Source organism: Ascidiella aspersa, chromosome 1, assembly GCF_963924565.1.
Source record: "Ascidiella aspersa chromosome 1, kaAscAspe10.2, whole genome shotgun sequence".
Taxonomy (NCBI): domain Eukaryota; kingdom Metazoa; phylum Chordata; class Ascidiacea; order Phlebobranchia; family Ascidiidae; genus Ascidiella; species Ascidiella aspersa.
Genome location: NC_139447.1, coordinates 15422532 through 15441345, shown reverse-complemented (window position 1 = coordinate 15441345; position 18814 = coordinate 15422532). Strand labels below are relative to the sequence as shown.

The window sequence follows — 18814 nt, the reverse complement described above, 5'->3', positions numbered from 1 at the left end:
GGATATAAAGTAAAATTGGAGAGCCAAAAGCCTGAAAACGTTTTTTGATAAACCGGTTGAAGAATTATTGTGTTCCGAGCAGTAGTTAACCCTAAACCAGATTTTTAGGCTATTTAGCAGCCTAACCGTAACTGAACCGATTATTTAAACGTGACATAAACCTTAACCGAACAGGAACCTCACAAAACGCGTCTTACTCTAACATTTTGCCCTAGCTTACACTTAAACAACCAGAAGTCAATAGACACCCAACCCAAGCGGTTGGAAAAAGGTTGCTTGGATCCAGATTTGCACTGAAAGAACAAAAAAAAAACAAAAAAAACTAAAGTATATTTGTAAGACAGGCATCCTCGTTTAGTGCTACTCTTATCAGCTTGTCAAATCAAGGATATTAACAGTTTTCTTTTAAAAGGAATCATACTTTACATTAGGTCTATTACAGATCCGTTTTAACCTGGATGTTTTATGTTTTATGTACAGACTGCTTATTTTAAAGAATTGACCATACGATAAATCAAATATAAATAAATGCCTGGAAGCTGACAAAAACGTGACATGGGCCTATGCAGCAACAATCTTGCGAAAGTTGGTAACACTAGTTTACAGTGCACATTCATAAAATGGCGCTTTTTCATTTTTTAGCGGTTAAATTAAATAATTTCATCTTTCAGTTTTTGTTAGGCCTTATACTTCATGGAACTTACATCATTACTGATTATGTTACAACACATTATAATGCTGAGTTGCAATACATTATTGTATTTGTATACGTGAAAAGAATAACAGGTTTTTGGTTTAGCGAAACTTAAATCAAAAAAATTAAAATCAAACCAAAACGGGAATTTGATTAACCGTAAATCTGGTTATAAGTGTTGACATATAACAACATGCAATTTTGCAATAGCTGATCATTAAGTGCTTTATATTTTGCTTTTTTGCCAAAGGTTCATATTTATATTGCTGTTTATTGCCTTGCTTGGATGCAAAATCGTTAAAGAGCCTACCGATCTTGAAACAGTAAAACTTCAAAAAAGACTAATGTTACTAAAAAATAATACCAGTAAACACAACGATCGTCGGAGATGTTTTATTTTTTTAATAATTCATGCGCTAACATAATCGTTCACCCTCAAAAGCAGAACATCTTCAATAATTTTATTCGATTTTTCTGTATTTTGGTCTGGCTGCGACAACTCAAGGGCTGCTGTTGTCATAATCAGACTGGCTTCAGTGGCGGGAACAGCAAGGACTACCTTGGCAAGTTCGTATAGCTCGGGTTTGGAGGCACTTTCTTGATCCCAGTATTTCAGTACATTTCCGTCCTTTGGAAGCCTCTCCTCATCGACAAAAGCAGCAAGTAAAGTTTTCACGCGCTCAGGTAACACTTCACTGGTTGCCTTTAGTTTGGCGTATTCCGATTCCTTTTCCTTAAGCAATTTGTCCAGATCGTCTTCTGAAGTTGTAACAACATTCAAACCGCTCGACTCGAAATCGCTCCGACTAAATCCAATCATGCCCCAAGTTTTCAACAGATGGTCCTGGGCCCTTTTTCGCTGCGATTCGTTCAACAGCAGTTTGTACCTCGGGTCAAGATAGATACAACTGACAAACACGTCATTTTCCAGCAAAGCCTTTTCTTTTTCTACTACTGCAGACACAATTACTTCTCCAAATAGAGTACTTGGAAGGCGCGCCATTTGTAACTTAAATTTTAAAAGAGAGCCGTAAAAATCACCCAAAGTGCGTTGGTCATATTGCAACGAATTGGCAATTTCGGCAATACGAAGCAACGTACTCGTGACTTCCTCTATCACGTTCCAGTCATCTGAACTGAGTGTATTATCATGGGCATCCCTGCTTAATTCGTCGCACAAGTTTCGTAGTGCCAGAAGTTTTTGTAGCATTTGTAATGATGACTTCCAATTAGAAGGGCTATCTAAATTCGGGATGACTGTTGACTCGTTCGCTTCCGTACCGGTTTCTTCTTGCAAGTGACTGCACATAATCCTCGCTTTCCGCAAAACGTTTTGAACAAACTTTTCGCTCAGAGCCATGTCGACAGCAGATCTTAACTGTAGGGAAACGCACGGGACACCTTGCAAGGACTGCAAAGGATTAGAAAGTGGATTACCAGCAGCGGGCAGGTTTGTGCTGCCTTTGTAAACAGATACAACTGATAATTCGTCGCCGCTGACTTCGTCACAAGTAACTGGAGTATTTAAGTCATTACTAAAAGCGCATACACCATCTGTAACGTCGCAGGTTGGTAGACTGGCTATGTTATCTGTTGTTACGCCAAACACTTGGTTAGCGGTGATGCCGTAGGTCTCCAAAATTTCCATTAGAAGATATTGCAAATAGGTGGAAGACTGAAGCTGGGAAAACTTTTGTACGGCAAGAGAACGCAAAACGATTCTACCGTTGTTTACAAACTGGACATTTACTCCGATTGCAGAACACGTCGCATAAGTGACTATGTCAAATTTCAGACACACGACTTTGCCCGCGACCTCACGTTTGATTTTGTTTCGTGACGTTTGAGCCAAACTGCGAATATGGTCGCTTAGAATTCGACTGTTCAGTTGAGTAAGGTTGTTGCCTGATCTTTTTAATAAGGGTTCGACGATTTTGCGAAAGCCAGAGTCGTCAATGAGGTCTATGCCCCTTCCGTTTTTCACAACCAATTCTGTACAGGCACTGAGCAAACTATTTTTATCTTCCGTGACATTAACTGGCGTGCATGGTTGAGCCGAATAAATAGGCATGTTCGACACGATTTTCACCTCGGATAGTTTAATCCGTTTGGCAACCGGGCTTTCCAGACTTGCTCCATACCCTTTTTTCTCGCTTAAAAGCTTTTGGTGTGCGTCCTTGTGGTGTCGCTTCACATGGCGTTCCAAATTTGACGCGTGGCTACCCGACAATGCGCAGCCACACTTGTCGACCAAGCAGGTGGACGTGTTGTTTGACGCATCGTAAACAAAGTAGCTGCGAACCGGATTCAGCTTTCTGTTGACCATTATTAGTTTACACAGTATTATACTAACTATAACAGAATGTTCCAGAATAAAAATAACATTGATAACCTGTCGCCCGGTAAAGGGTTTAACTTTTATTAAACACGAATCTTATTGTTACAAATGTTAAGTACTTCCTAAAGTTAAGTTTACTTTTACTGCATTCTATAACAAAGACAAACTACTAATTGTTTTAAACACAAAACAGCAGTTATCAAAGTTTAAAATACTACAAACCGCTATAGCACAAACGCGCGACTGACCAGCTGTAGTTGCAACACTCTCCGAAACCTACCAGCAACAAAGCCGTTCTCTTACGTACTAAGTAGGCGTTGTCGCAGCCCAACCACTCCGGAGCGAACTAACGAGTCAGTTCCGTTCCGCTTGGCGTCACATGATCACGCGGGAGACGCGTGCTCGCCGCGTACGTTGTTCCTGTTTGTGACGAGCGTGAGTGTGCGACTGTGCGTCTGCATGTTTCTTATAGCAAATGGAGCGGACCCGGTAATTCATGAGACTACAGCTGGGCGAACCAGCAGGCAGCGTTATGGCGAACACTTCGGGGCGAACCCTCACTGTGGCACCGCGCCAAGCATCCCAATATGAATAGTGTTGATGCATGAGTACTAGTACTACCAATCAGAGAATAATTTTCGAACACCTTGAAATGTAATGGGCGTATATATTTTCCGCATTGACATGTCTATCTAACCAGTGTGATCTGTGGCAGCAGTTGGATTTCAGTGGTTCCCATACATTTTTGGCTCGCGGCATACTACAAAATTGGAACTAGTTCGTGACACACTTTTAACAGAACAATAATAGAGTAATTTTACAAACGCCCTTATCTCACGACAAACTATATATATATGTCTCAAAAGTATTGATTTGTAATGGATAGTGCGTATTTAAGTCTAAAATGCTTGCGTGTATTCCTATTGGTAATACAGATACCTTATTTTTCAAAATGACAAAAAGTTTTGCGGCGCACTTGACAATCTCTCGAGGCACACTAGTGTGTCGCGGCACACAGTTTGGGAATGGCTGATGCACTTCGACAGGTTTACGTCTTATTCAGACGAATTACATCTTATTCTGTCGTGTATATTACTATGTATTTGGCTTTATTATGTCGTTGGTCTTAATCCTTAATGCTATGGTAATTATTTTGATATGGTTGACTTGTAGGTATTTATCTGTATTCCCTGATAATTTCTTTCATTATTACCATCGGTACGGTATTCGACAAACCGACATATATTATGTATATTTATGACCTTTTTGCTATACAGTTTTTTTTAGTTGAACGATGTTTACGCTAGATTTTTTATATTGGTGGCACATCCAAACGAAAGGAAATAAAGAAAAAAATAAAACATGTAAGGATTGTGACGACTCCAGCCATAAGACCGAAATAAGAACAACACCAACGTCAGAATAAAACTCAATTCGGAATAAGGTCAAAATAGACTAATACCTAATGGTATTAGTACCTAATGGTATAAGTACCGTCTAAATTGGAATAAGTCCTAAAAGGTCAGAATCAGGCCTAAACAACACTTTAACTCCTAAGTACATCACTGACTCCTCAAATAATTTCAACACTAACCCCAAACAGGATAAAAAATCCGGTGCCAAAAACAGGCGCCGGTAACCTTTATACCCACAGACTCGGGCGTTATTTTAGCCATTTAGGCTTTCTTCTGATGAATTTAGGACTTATTCCGATGAATTTAGGCCTTATTCCAAAAAATTTAGGCCTTATTCCGATTAATTTAGGACTTATTCCGATGAATTTATGCCTTATTCCGATGAATTTGAGGCCTTATTCCGATGAATTTAGGCCTTATTCCGATGAATTTAGGACTTATTCCGAAGATTTTAGGAGTAATTCCGATGAATTTAGGCCTTATTCTGACGGATTTAAGTCTTGTTCAGATGACTTTGATCTTATGCTCTACTGGATATTACTGCGTAGCGTATTTGGCTGTATTTTTTCGTTGGTCTTAATACTATGGTTTTATAGATTTTTCAGCTTTAGGTATTGTTGCATTTCAGATCTTATTGTGTGTTCCCATTGTGACCTTGTTTTATTCCATTATCCAAAAACTTGGTTGGAAATTGTGAAAAAAAAGTAATGGCGTGGCTTAGTCCTCTGACAACCCGTCACCCCCGAGAGTGCAACTGCAAGGGCCTCCACGGATGTAGGGCCTGAACATTGCGCAGTGCAGCATTTAATCCTTTTTGTCCGTGATGGTAGTTGTAAATAGTGGCTATGTTGTAAATAGTGTTTGTGTTATTATTATTTTACCGCCACAAAACTTTCATCCTTTGTCAAGGTATGTAGCCTAAGGGCGAGTAGAACTTTTCTTACACAAAAAAAGTCAACTTCAACCTCGTCAAATGTCTACCACAGTGGATTGAAAAAAAAATTAGGGAGTGATAAAAAGAGTTTAGGACAAAGCGCCAAATGCGAAATGGGCGCATTGCTTTTTGCACAAACAAAGCACTATACTAAAATATATCTAAGCAACTACATAATACTGAATGCTGTCGCAAAGTGTGTAATTTGAATTAAACCACTAAACTAGTGTTTAGTTTCTTGTTTGTGTGATGAGATGGGTGGGCAATTAAATCGCCAGTAAAAATTAACCAAGATAAGCCCTCTGTATGCTTATTTTACCGCTTGCACTAACTTTTTACGCGGTTTCTGTGTAGCCTTACAGTGCCCTGATGCACACGGCGCCGTTGGGTTGAACAGGTCGCCCCTGTGTAAGATTTGATTGCCCTGAAAACTAAATATTATCCATATTCGCGCGCACTTTATATCGACTTCTGTGCAGTTCTTCGTTTCGTTCGTGTTTATGTCTTTAAAATCTGGGCAATACGCCGAAAGTACGATGTTCCTATAAAAATTGGACTTGACAGATTTAAACAGATAAACGATATAAATTATATTATAACCAAATAATTTAAAGCACACTTTTATGTGCTCATAAGGCTAGCGCTATGGTAATTCGGGGACTTAATTTTGTTGACTATATAAATTTAGTTTAGTTTAGGCTATGCACTGATCTGTGATGTTGCTAAAAAATGAATGTCAAGCCAAGTAGGTCCAAGTAAATCGACAGCATCTTGAAAAATACGTTTCGATACATATTTGTATCAGTATCAGTTAATATTTTTGAAATCTATTCAAAACCGTCAACAAATCCCACGATATTGATGTAGATGGGAATCCACCGGCTGCGACATCCATCTAAAAGCAACAACCTATACTATAGCTTGCGCGCTACTTGTTCGGTAATTGATATACCTAATAAGCAATATAAGCGTCAACCTGTGGAGAAATAAAACAAATTATGTTAAGATGTGACATAAATGCCCGTATAAACATAACTAATTTTTTCTGATGCAAAGGTCTTACAAGTTACAACATTGCTAACTTTTACAAGTTTTCCATGTAAACACTAGCAAGATCAAGCGAATGCTACTATGTAACGGATATCAATTGGAATTTCTCACAAGATGCATCGAGAAGTTCCATAATGATAAACACCGAGATGACATAGCACTCTCAGTAAGATGTAAAGAAAGCCATTACGTTGTAACTGATGCTGCTCCCAAACATATGCCCAGCTTCGCACCATATACGTTGTGAACTATACAGGTTCGTCCTTTGATCCAATGGTGGCAGAAGTGGATTTCGAACTTCGGTTGATACACGATACGACTAATATGAAGAAATATTTTCTCATTAGGGATCGCCAGCAATATTTGCAGCGATCTAGTGTCGTTTGCAAAATACTTGTTCGTGTTATCTGATATATCGTGCAAACCAAGCTCCAGGAAGAAATTATCAACGATCATAAAATAACATATGGTCATCGAAAAATCAGAAGTGTTTTGACCAGGGGTTCCCAACCTTTTTTGTTGCTCGCACCCCTTAGTCAGGTCAGAGCATTCTTAGTACCCCAAAAAATTCTGATGGTATTTTTGAGATATATATTTCTAAATTACATTTCTTTTATATCTCAATTAAACGTTAATCCGGTATATTTTCTCCTTTATCTGTGCATTTTCTTCCGAACTTTGTGCTTTGTTGTTTATTGCTGCAAGCAAGTAAATTCATATTCAGTTCTTATCTCTTAAAGTCGGACGCGCAGTTAAAAACCGCATTATTATGAGACAATGAGGTTTCATATTAAAATTTGTAGATAATTGTTTTCGTTTCCCAAATCAAAGACCGTATTGGCATAATATCATTTATAATTCAGAAATAAAACTGTACTGTGAAATCTGTTTAAAAATCGGTCCTATGGCCCGATTTTCGTACCACTTGATATTAAATCTCGCACCTCCAAGGAGTACGAGTACCCCCGGTTGGTAACCCCTGGTGTAGACATTTGCGGCAGCTTTTCCACGTTTTTTCGAACTTGATGTGCTTGGAGGAACTTCAGACGTCTTCAGATAGCGGATACTAAAGTCGCTATTTATCCAAGACTGTAGCCCCGAATCGAAAGTTGACAACGTATCACAACCTCTGTACCTGTCAAACATCTGAAGGTGCTAATATAATGCGCTCCGAATAATAAGAAACTCCTAATGTAAAGAATTGCGTTCCACCTTTATTAATTAAGGAAGGTTTGAATAAATTTCAGTCACACTAACTGACGATGATACGTGCGTATCGAAACGTCTTTTTCAAGGTGATGTCGATTTACTCGACCTATAGGCTTTGACTTTCTTTTCAGGGTTTTTATGAAATCGAGTTTTTACAATGTGGCCTTAGGGCAGGTAACCTAGTTTAACACAAACGATAAAAATGAACAAATTTATTGCGTTAAGTTTTTCATTTTTTTTCGCTTTACATGTGTAATGTCATTATGACGTCAAATGTGGTCTATTTTGTTTACCTAACTTTTTAGTCCAACTATGCCTTCGTATCACATATAGGAACAACATTATTTATGGCTTTTGTGACATTTTAACATATATTGTCAAGTCTAAATAAATTACTCCAAATCTAGTACGTCATAACAATATCATACCTAATTTAGGCTTAATCAACGCGTTGCTTTATTAATCAACTATTTTCAAAATTAATGTTGTACTATTTTGGGCTTTAGCTTGAATATCTGGCTGCTCCATAGGTATCTGTGAAAAATTGCACGAGTTTTACGTCATTTATAGCAACATAATGTTGGGGCAACTCCTCCCTACCCTAAAGCAGTGGTTTTAAACCTTTTATGAGTATTCGATCACTCTAGACTCTAAAGGCCTTTAACACTTTGTGGCTTCCGTTGCTAAAACTTTGAAAAAAAGTGCCAGAGAAACTTATAATAGAGGATTTTGTACACAGTCAATACTGGTAGGCTAGTGTGCTAAAATGTACATCTGATATAAGTGATCTGAAAAACTTACTTTTTTATACACTATAATATCGACTTGTTTATTCTCCGTCCAGGGTAGCTCTGGGTTATCAGCATACTATCTTTATATTAACACTGGGGTTCTGGGATTTCCCGCGAATTAACGATCTCGAAACTCGGGAAATGTTTTTTTAATCCCGGTTATTCGGCAACCTAGCAGAACTTTAAAAAAACTTCTCGTTTTTGTCTGATATACGAAAAAAAATATTGGCAATACTACAGAACATAAAGGATGTTTGGAGCTAATATAAAATAATTTTGAACATCCTAATGACGTAATTAGGTATAATTTTTTCGTCGGGACCCCGTGAATTTTTATTTTTCAATCCCGTTTTCCGGAAGTAAAAAATCCGGGAAAAAGAGGAACCCTAATCAACTCCCTCAAAAAAAAGTTTTCCTCCAAACCCGTGAAAATCAAATCCGCCTTATTTTGATCACCAACTTTTTTTTCTGCGTTAAATACGCATCAGCAAACAAATGGTGGCCCTATAGCAATTTTCGTTTTCGATAAAAGTTAGAGGCCCGTTTTGTCCCACTCTATTATACCTACATGACGGTTTAATGACGTCATAATTTTAACCAATCGGTTTGGTCCAACATATTTTTCTTCACCATCGGTATATTCTTTCATATTGAGACCAATCTTGAGTTTCTCTAAGCATTTAAATTTTCAATATGACGTGTCTAGACATGTTTTTCAGGGGATTTATTTTTGGAGTCCTTGGGAACTTTCCCGCGATAAATCAACAAAACAACTTCTGTTGCAATTTGTTCAATTTTGTCACATAAGTAGGCTTGCCATAAGTCCCGGTTTAGCCGGGACAGTCCCGGTTTTAAGGCCTTGTCCCGGTGTCCCACCCGGTTAACCAATTTGTCCCGGATTTTCCAATTTAAAATTTATAAAAAAAAATTTAAAAAATGTAAAACTCTTGAGATAGCCATTTAAGCAAAAAACTAAGTAGCCTAATACTTACTTTTCATTTTTGGTTTGTAAGGCTGTCAAGCAAATTTTTTTTTTAAACATAAATTTATTATTTTCCAGCGGGTGTTAAGAAATATTTTTCTGGGCTTAGGTTGATGGGGCTAGTTCCTTTTTTGTGTGTGGTGAGTAAAAGTGTGTGGTGAAAAATTAAATGGATATTATCCATCGGATGCTGGGAGATATATTTTCGAGCAGTACCAGGATTACGTATTTGCTGAATATCACGCAATGCGAACGATGACTGCTATACAACTTAAGGTTTTACGTTAGTGAGTGGTTCTGGTTTTCGTTACGTAAAAGATGTTTGACGTGTTTAGCCGTTGAGTATTTATCCGATTAAATGCTGCTTCCACACAGGCTAAAGAATGTGACTCCATTTGTGGGGAATCATTGAGTCAACCCATTTCAGGCACAATAAGCAAAAAAATAGTCAAGAGTCACCAACATATATACTGTATAACAATAAACGATTAGAGAAATTAAAATGTTTTGTTTACGACTTTACACACTAGATAGAACTCAAGCCAGGATATTACGTCATTCGTTACATTACTTTTTAGTAACATGGTATATGACCTTTTTAAATCATCGGCAATAATACGCGGCTCAAGCAAATGACGCAGTATGCAACATAATATATAATAGTTTTAAGAGGTCAGCTTGATGAAATCTTACATTATGCTTGAGAATGATTTGGTCCGGGGAATACGGATTTGTTATGGACACGGCGCCTTTGCCAACATGTACGGCCTAATATTGTTGCTGCTTTCACGAGGGCCGCGAGGGCCGTCCGGGGAATACGGATTTGTTATAGACATAGCGCCTTTGCCAACATGTACGGCCTAATATTGTTGCTGCTTTCACGAGGGCCCTACTTTAATTGCAGAAAGTATTTCTACGACTCATTTTATTCATAATACAGAACATTACTTTCGGTTACAATTTAAATTACTTAGACAAACCACCCTTAGAAATAGGGCCCTGTAAAATGCCCCTGACAAAATCTAAAACAACCGCAACCCCGTTAAGTTAATTATTGTCATTAAATTAATTTGTAGGCTATTAAGTCTACATTAAGTTTTTTTGCAGTTTAAATATGCCTCCCGGATTTACGTTTTTAAAAAATGGCAAGCCTACACATAAGGGGAAGGGCATTGATTACTTATTCCGCAATTAATCAACAAATTAATTTAACCAGCTGTTGCGATTACTTCGAGGCCTTTTTTAACTTAGATTTACTGTCCTGAGAACAACTAACATCCTCTGTATACAGTGCAATATATTAATAGTGAATAGACGAATAAGCTGGGTTTGTTGTCACAACACCTACTTTAAGTTTTAGAAAAATAGGTCGTAGGCAAGTCAGAATAACAATAGTCAGGTTAAGCTAAAACGAGCCAACACCGAGCATTTATCCGGAAGCCACTTCTTCTTAGTTTGATATACAACAGCATTTGAACAGCCTGGATCCAAAAATACCTTCATTCGTTCAATTGGTACGCGCCTCCGTTACATAATTTATCGAAACTCGCGCACCCTCTACGAATAATATGTTTTACAGTCACAAAGCCCATCTACATATACCCATACAGTCTGCATTATACAGGCAATGTTTTCAAGCCAAAATAAACAGCGCTTCTGGGAAAGTGGCGCTTAAAGTGCTAAACTCTTATATTATAATTATAACTTTTTTGTCCGTAGTTTTTAACAGGAAAACCTTATTCGGCAAGGTAACTATGTTAATCATCATGCAGTTCTCAGCAACCTTTTGTCAATTGCAGCACACCAACAGGGTTTAAAAGTCTTGGCGGCACACTTACAAAAATAAACTAAAAACGACGTTAAACACATGGGCAAATTGACATCTAATGCAGCCGAGGACGAATATATTGTTTTGAATTTTGACATTTCATATTCCCTTATCATCCAATTCTAGGCGTTTAAAATCTCAAAACAATCCGTTGTACGACATTTGCCTCTGTCACCCCCTTACGATAGTGTGTACCAGAGAACATTAAGGGCTCTGAAGCGTGTTTTGCACTTTAATGTTCGAATAGTCAAACGTTCACCAAACTGTGGTTCGCGAGCCCATGTGATTACTGTTCAACCAGTTTTATGCGGCACTTACGTTTAAAGCTGTATTTTATTTTTTTTGGGATGTCCAGTGTCAATTCACGTTTGCTTAATTTTTAAGTTTCTAAATGCAAAAAAAATGTAACTTGTTTTACTTTACAAGATGTCAGGCCTTTTTCGCTTCACGGCAGTTTGCATGTTGAGTTTCTAAATAGACACGATGTTTTTTAGGCAAATTTTTTTTGTCACATTTGGGGAGGGCAGTTGATGACTTATTCCGCAATGAATCAACAAATTAACTTAACCTTCTGTTGCGATTACTTCGAGGACTTTTTAACTTAAATTTACTGGCCTAAGAATAACAAACATCCTTTTGTATATTGTGCAAAATAAACGAATAAGCTGGGTTTGTTGTTATAACACCTACCTGAGGTTTAGAAAAATAATTCGCAGGCAAGTCAGAATAACAATAGTCACGCTAGCCTAAAACGAGCCAACACCGAGCGTTTATCCGGAAAGAACTTCTTCCTTAATTTTTATATGCAACGATATTTAAACAGCTGAATCAAACAATACCTTCATTTGTTCAATGCATAAGCAAAATTATGAAGTTTGGATTCTGGTTGTCGTTCGCTTTACTTATACTGTCAGCTACTCACTGTTCAGCCTGGTAAGTACCGTCCAAGAGTAGACCCGACTGGTGTTTTAACAGGCAGCTGTACTCGGGCGCTGGATATAAATTTTGTGTATAACTTGATTATCTTGATTATTGTCATTAAACGAAAAAAATATTAACTGTACAAAACAGTAATAACGGTCCACGGTCGGAACTTTGCACTCGCCCGCTCGCCAATGCAGATTGACACCGACTCGACCGACTAGCGACGGCGAGAAATTTAATTATTTTGTGTAGGCCAGGGGATATTGTGTTATGCACCACTACTAAGCTATACAACAAGTCAAGACCCAGTCCAAGTCAATAGCTGCGCAAGTCAAGTCCCAGTCAAGTTATAATTAGAGCAAGTCAACTTAAAGTCATGTCCTTGTCGTAAAACATAAAACGTCAAACTATTGGAATTATAAAACTCGTACGATTATGAGCAATAACTGAACTAAAAAAAAAAAAAAACGCTTCAGATAGCAAGTAAATTGTTTTATGTGCAAAAATTTGGATGAACAGCTCAATTTTATTGAAAAAAGACTTAATGATAAACACTTCATTTCAACTCAATTCATTTGCCCGAAAGACTAAGTCAAGTCAAGTCCTTTGTAAACAGTGACTTAAGTGCACTTCAGTCAAGTCACTGACTTAAGTCATTACAACAGTGCTTTATTTCCTTAAACACTTAATACAGTCAACACTACTTAAATACTAAGGTTAATCGAAGGTCACGTTCGGAGCAATGATCGTAATAGAGATTCTTTGTCCCATTTTAATCAGATCGTTAACCAGCAAACAATCAAAAATAACGTAGTTATTGTTTAACACAGTCGTTGACGCTTTTGAAAAAGTTTACTATTCTTGCGATATACCCAGGGATCAAAATTTTACTTTGTTGTATTAGAAAATTATAAGCAATTGCTGCAGTTTTTTTAACATTAAGTTCGAATGCAAACGTCTTATAATAATATTTCTAAGCAGTATTTTTTAGGATGTTTTAAGAGACCCCCAAACGGTCAACTGAACTCTAAAGGATTTTAAAATATCGCCTACTTGTTTAACTAGTCAGCTGAGAATTAGCAATTAGTCTACGAAAGTATGTTGTTGCGATCTTTTAAAGTTATAACGGTTAAGCAAGCAAAAACCTAAAAAATATCTGTTTGGGAATATTTTATATCGCAGTTATGTGTAGATACGAATCGAAACCATTGTGCGACGAAAAACTGAAACGACCCACTATGGGGCGTCGCGCAGCACAGAACCTCTTATACACTTTATTGTTAACTTTGCGAATGAATAGTTTAATTGTACATTTACACTTATTTTGTCATTATTTGCTGTTCAACCAGTAACTATAGTGTTAGGCGAAATGTGGCGTTTTGTTTCTGGCGTGAAGCAACCTGCGGTGAAACGTCCTTCGAGCACAGAAAAATTATTATAGAATACGAAAAAAAAGAAGCTAGATTACGAAAAAAAGCATTTTTGTTGTCTTAAGCGTAAACTGCTTTATGGGTTAGTAATTTGTTCATTCATGCATGAATAAAAACGAACATAATTTTATAAAAACTAATGTTCACATATAGAAACCACAAGACAGGTTAACGATAACTCGAAATGACCGCGCTAGGACGTAAATTTGTTGTCGGCGTGCCAACATTTTTGGCGAGTGTTATTTCGTCCGGGCGAGTGCTGATTGATGGCCGCTCACCCAACTGGCGAGTGTAATTTTTTTCTCAGGAACAACCCTGTAGCCTGCATTATACTGACAGTGTTTTTAAACCAAAATCAACAGCGCTTATTGGAAGGGAGGTGCTTAAAGTTTTCTTAAGCAAAACGTTATTTGGCAAGGTAACTATGTAAATCAGTATGCAGTACTCAGCGACCTTTTGTCAATTGCAGGACACCAACAGGGTTTAAAATTCTTGGCGACAACAGAATTATTAAATACAATAAAAACGCCTGCCTAATCTGTACGTTCTTTGTATTTTAAGTGCCGAATTTCGGTCTCGCGGAACACCGATTGCGGAGCACTTATCTATATGGCGCAATAAAGTTGCTTCTTATGTAACAATTGCCAATTGTATTAGGATGAGTTGCAGACGAACAATTATGCAAATGACAATAAAATATTACGTGAAAATACATTGTAAGCAGCGCGTAGTTTAATGAAGTCACATCACATTTTTACAAAACGAGGCACAACGAGACACAACGAGACGCAAGTCGCGTGCAGCGAATACAATAATTAAACGACACGCTACAATATTTTAAGTCCAATATGTGGAGTTGGCCGCCGGCCTTGGGGCTGCATGAAATTTTTGAGAGAGGATGCCACAATGTATAACGTATAGTCATAACACAACTATTCTTAAAACTGCTGTTCTTAAATTAGAGTTGCCATATTTTGAAACGCAAAATCCCTGACAAATTTTGGTTGCTTTGTCTAACTTTAGATCAGGGACCTTAAAAAAAACTAAGAAATAACATCAAAAAGATATGGCAAAACGTGACGTATTTTTTATATTAAGAAATGCTTCATACAAACATGCGTTGTTTAAATGAATTGTATTTCTAAGACGTCAAAATTTTGTCAACAAAAAATTATTTTTAGTCTAAAATATAATCGCCCTAGTAATAAAGCATGATCGTGTGTGACGTAAAGTGAGTGCCAATTGAACGAACAGATAAAGATATGACAAGCCTGAAAACCGAATGTTATGTTACTTCTCATAAATATAAAATCTAATAATAATTTCCAATAAAGAGTTTTTAACAAGTTTCCATATTTATCAATTTTGAAATGATTTTGGCAAAATTATTGCCAATATATCTTAAATTCCTTTTCAGCTTATTTTACAGTTTTTTTTCCAACGCAGATTGTAACACTTAATTTACAGAAATGTCGGTGAAAATCCGACGGATAGCAACCGCAAGCCTATAGATAAAGAAACTTTTTTAACTATTCCGCAGGCGTCGTCGCCGTCGAAAGTGCATTCCAGTAAGTTGTGCATGGACAGCAGGAAGCTGCAGTCAATCGTGCGGTGGGGGTACACACACTTACGTTAAGACACGTACTGAGCAATGTGGAGGAAAATGCGACCAGCCACCAAGCATTCCTTGCAATACTCATCCTTGTCCAGGTTGGTTTTACATTAATGTGTAGCATCTACTTCCGCGCCCCGGGCCTGCGCCGAAGCCCAATGGGTACTTCAGGCGTAACTATTCAAAAACTTGCTCTCCTACGGTTCTTTCCCCCAAAACTTCTCAAAGGTGTTTAACCAACGTTTTTAGTTGGTGACACACTTTTAATGCTTCATTTGGCAGGACGAGCAGTTATATGCACGCGAGGGAACGGTTTTATAAAATTAACGAATGGGCAGAAAATATATGCATTACAACAGCAAAACAACAAAATAGTAAGTCTCATTTCTACTGATACAAAATCGTATGTGCATATTACTAACATAGGTACTGAAGTAACACCCCCCCCTTCCCCCTCCCTGGAAAATTTTCTGCGGGCGCCTCTGCCTGTGTAGCCAAACAGTGGAGCGTTTTGTAATTGAAGTTAATTTTCTCTTTCGAAAATTTTGTAAAAAATGTCATTTTCGTGCCTGTCATATTTTGTTTATTTGCTAGTTGACTGCAGCACCTCTCCATGGGCTTTCTGGGGCACCTGTAACACCTTCTGCAGCCATATAGGTGTAAAAATAAGAACAAGGAAAGTGATTGAACATCCGAAACACAATGGACAAGCGTGTCCTTTACTACGGGTGAGAGTTTGTTCTTAATGGAGTAGAAATATAAGTAGGCTACATTTATTAGCATGATACTCAAGTACCGTCAATAGGTTTAGTTAGAGAACCAAAAGTTTTGACAGGTCGCTACTTGCCTTGTATTATATGTTAACAAACTTTCAACAACACAAAATTTAACTATATATATACTTTATTTTAATAACTGTCAAAAATTCGCTGTGCAAAAACATTTGTATTTATGCCGCTGATATCGAATATTTGTATTCGTTTTCTGCATTAATTTTAAAATCCAAGTTAGCTCAATTTACATTTTTTTCTAACTATAGAAAGTTACGATTTACGGTATCCAGCTTTCGGGGTTATTATGATATATCTGTAGTTCTTTAACTTTTTTTTACTATTAAATATAGTTAAATGCGTGACGCCTATTAAAACATCCTTATCTAAAACCACCCAAATGAAATTAATCACAAGTTTGTTTTGAAACTAACCTACTTCGATTGGCCGACGTAAATATATGTTTTTGTTTTTGTGTATTTAAAGGAAACAAAGTCCTGTTATAACAAGTTTGGGGGCGAGAAGCAAAAGTGCAAGTGGAAATGGTCGAAATGTGGAAAATGTCAGCTTTTCCGGAAACCTAAGATATTCGTTAACGCAAAATGTGGAGGGGAATGTCGTTTACCTCCAAAACGACGCTGTAGGTTGCGCTGGTGGAAATGGCTCAACTGCAAAAGGCGTCAAAAGGTGAAACCAAGGGAATTATGTACAACCAATATGGATTAGGTACACAAAACGATACCTGCGATTATAGTCAGCAAGAAAAAATTTAACATATAAACAAAAGAACACATCCCCTATATAGGGGATCCCTTTAACCCCATACAAGAAGGCATAAAAAATACAATTCTTCTCGACTTTTATTCCACGAACAAACACATGTTGTTGGATTGCTCTATCAATACAGTAAACACGTAAAAACACACCTGTCAGTTGCCTGTGCTGTATAGCATTATTTTATCAAGTTAACATACATTATTTGACCATTTAAAACCACTTTTTTGGCACAGAGCTTGAAAGAAACCTTTCTGTCCATTGATTAAACAAATCTGTTACGCACTTTCGAGTGGTCAAAAAGGGCACTGTTTCTCTCGGGCAGAAAATATCTCAAAAGGATATGGTATTTTAAAAACAGATTCCTTCAAACCATAAGATTTCGCGCTGCGGCTTATAATCTAACTTTATGCTTCTTATTTCACGCCCGACTGTTAATCGCTTCAACAAAAAATTGCTAAACCGCGATAGTATATTCTCGTAAAACTCGCATTTGGTGCAACTCGGCTGTATAGCTTCTTGAATTTTTCATGACTCACGCTATAGTTAGTATATAGCCTATGATTACGATTAAAATCGTTTGTTTGTATTCAGCAATATTATACGAACAGGACATTTTAAAATCAGGATAATAATTTCCTCTTGCTCGCAACAGTGTCTCGCTATAGCAAACACTTTGTGCGGCACCCAGTGGGTCTAATAAATTACAGCCAAGATATGGACATATTTTACGGCTAATCACACAATATCATCAATTTATTCTAAAAGTTTTTATGTATTTTTAGTAAACAACCAGGAATTACACCGAAGGAATACAAAGAGCAAGCAGAATTTCGCACAATAAATTACTAACCTTCATAATTTTACATGTAGACATATAGCGTTCGTTATCTTATAGAAACATGCTAAATTTAGATTTCAAATGTTTACGTTCACTTCAAATATGTGTTAGATTCAGTGATCAATTTTACGTTTGTATAATGATGTAAATAAAACACTACGAGTTTGTTAACTCCTTTCGGCCTACTTACTTAAGTCATTGTACATAGTTTTCCCTATTCCGCGTAAGTTATAACGCATTTATCTGTACTCCCAAATTAACCTTTTTTTTAGTTAACACGGTGTTTCTATACCTTTAGATTGTGACCAAAATTAAGTTGCCGTTTAAATTAGTTGGGTCCCGACTAAACTAGTTTTATATGGTTAAATTTATTGAAATTGGTTTTCAGCTATATTTTTTCAAAATTTACGAAAACTGCGGAAGCAATACGAAGACATAACTCATATTTAATGAAATTTAATTTCTTTGTGCTACTTTCTTATTTATTTTATGTCACTTTAAGTTTGGAAAAAGTTCAGTGAATATGAGGTCGCCGCGAAAAAACGTTGAGAAACACCGATTTAACACATTTCTCATCCCAAAAAAGAGTCAACATATTCCAATGTTTGCAAACAATGTCTCAGGCTAAAGAACAAATTTTAAGTATAGCATTTATTTTTTAATTATCGTTGTTTGTGTTTTGAGCAACAGATTTCCAATTTTTTTAATTATTAAGGGTAACTAGGTTACGCCCAGACTATATTATCCAACAACCTTAAAAATATCAATTTAACTTTGTGTAACAAAACTTTATTTCTATATCACATTCAACGTTTAGACTTAGTTTGTGCTTGTTATATTCCAGCATCTAAATAACAAGAAATTATGGACCTTTAGGTTTTTCATTTCTTTATATGGAGATTTGAGAGCGTACTTTCTGCGTAAGGTCTGAGGTTACACTACTAATGAAAATGTCTGTTATTGTAATAGATATATTAAATAATTTCATTTTGATAAAAAAAAACAAGAAGTATGTAACTAAAAAAGCAAACCTTTTTTGATCTACTTGTGCAGGTCGCTTACTAATTTAACCCTTGATGCGTATGTAACCCTACCCTAGTAATTAGAATGTTTGTCCAAGATTTTCCTACCCGACTAGGCAAAACAATTAGCCATAGGTTATTGGTTTAATGACGTTACACTATGACGTAATTTTTTATGTGATGTTTAAGGATTTTCATGG

The 18814-nt window shown here is 36.9% G+C and overlaps 2 protein-coding genes across 2 annotated transcripts; one reads left to right on the top strand and one right to left on the bottom strand.

Moving 5' to 3' along the window:
* Positions 1 to 1081: 1081 nt before the first annotated feature.
* On the bottom strand, positions 1082 to 3311 carry LOC146168008 (uncharacterized). The gene has a single exon (XM_083389272.1). It carries the CDS (start codon positions 3018 to 3020, stop codon positions 1104 to 1106), a length of 1917 nt encoding a protein of 638 aa, XP_083245398.1. The 5' UTR covers positions 3021 to 3311; the 3' UTR covers positions 1082 to 1103.
* Positions 3312 to 12056: 8745 nt separating this feature from the next.
* On the top strand, positions 12057 to 18719 carry LOC146168007 (spondin-1-like). The gene is made up of 5 exons (XM_083382633.1): positions 12057 to 12174; positions 15136 to 15305; positions 15802 to 15935; positions 16464 to 16664; positions 17537 to 18719. Exons 1-5 carry the CDS (start codon positions 12110 to 12112, stop codon positions 17537 to 17539), a joined length of 573 nt encoding a protein of 190 aa, XP_083238759.1. The 5' UTR covers positions 12057 to 12109; the 3' UTR covers positions 17540 to 18719.
* The last annotated feature ends 95 nt before the right edge of the window (positions 18720 to 18814 follow it).

What these genes read in the sequence shown, in the direction of transcription:
- LOC146168007 (XM_083382633.1), top strand. Translation starts at nt 12,110, where the DNA reads ATGAAGTTTGGATTCTGGTTGTCGTTCGCTTTACTTATACTGTCAGCT. An exon ending in GCTACTCACTGTTCAGCCTG is followed by an intron (nt 12,175 to 15,135) that starts GTAAGTACCGTC and finishes ACTATTCCGCAG; the next exon opens with GCGTCGTCGCCGTCGAAAGT. An exon ending in CAATACTCATCCTTGTCCAG is followed by an intron (nt 15,306 to 15,801) that starts GTTGGTTTTACA and finishes TTTATTTGCTAG; the next exon opens with TTGACTGCAGCACCTCTCCA.
- LOC146168008 (XM_083389272.1), bottom strand. Translation starts at nt 3,020, where the DNA reads ATGGTCAACAGAAAGCTGAATCCGGTTCGCAGCTACTTTGTTTACGAT.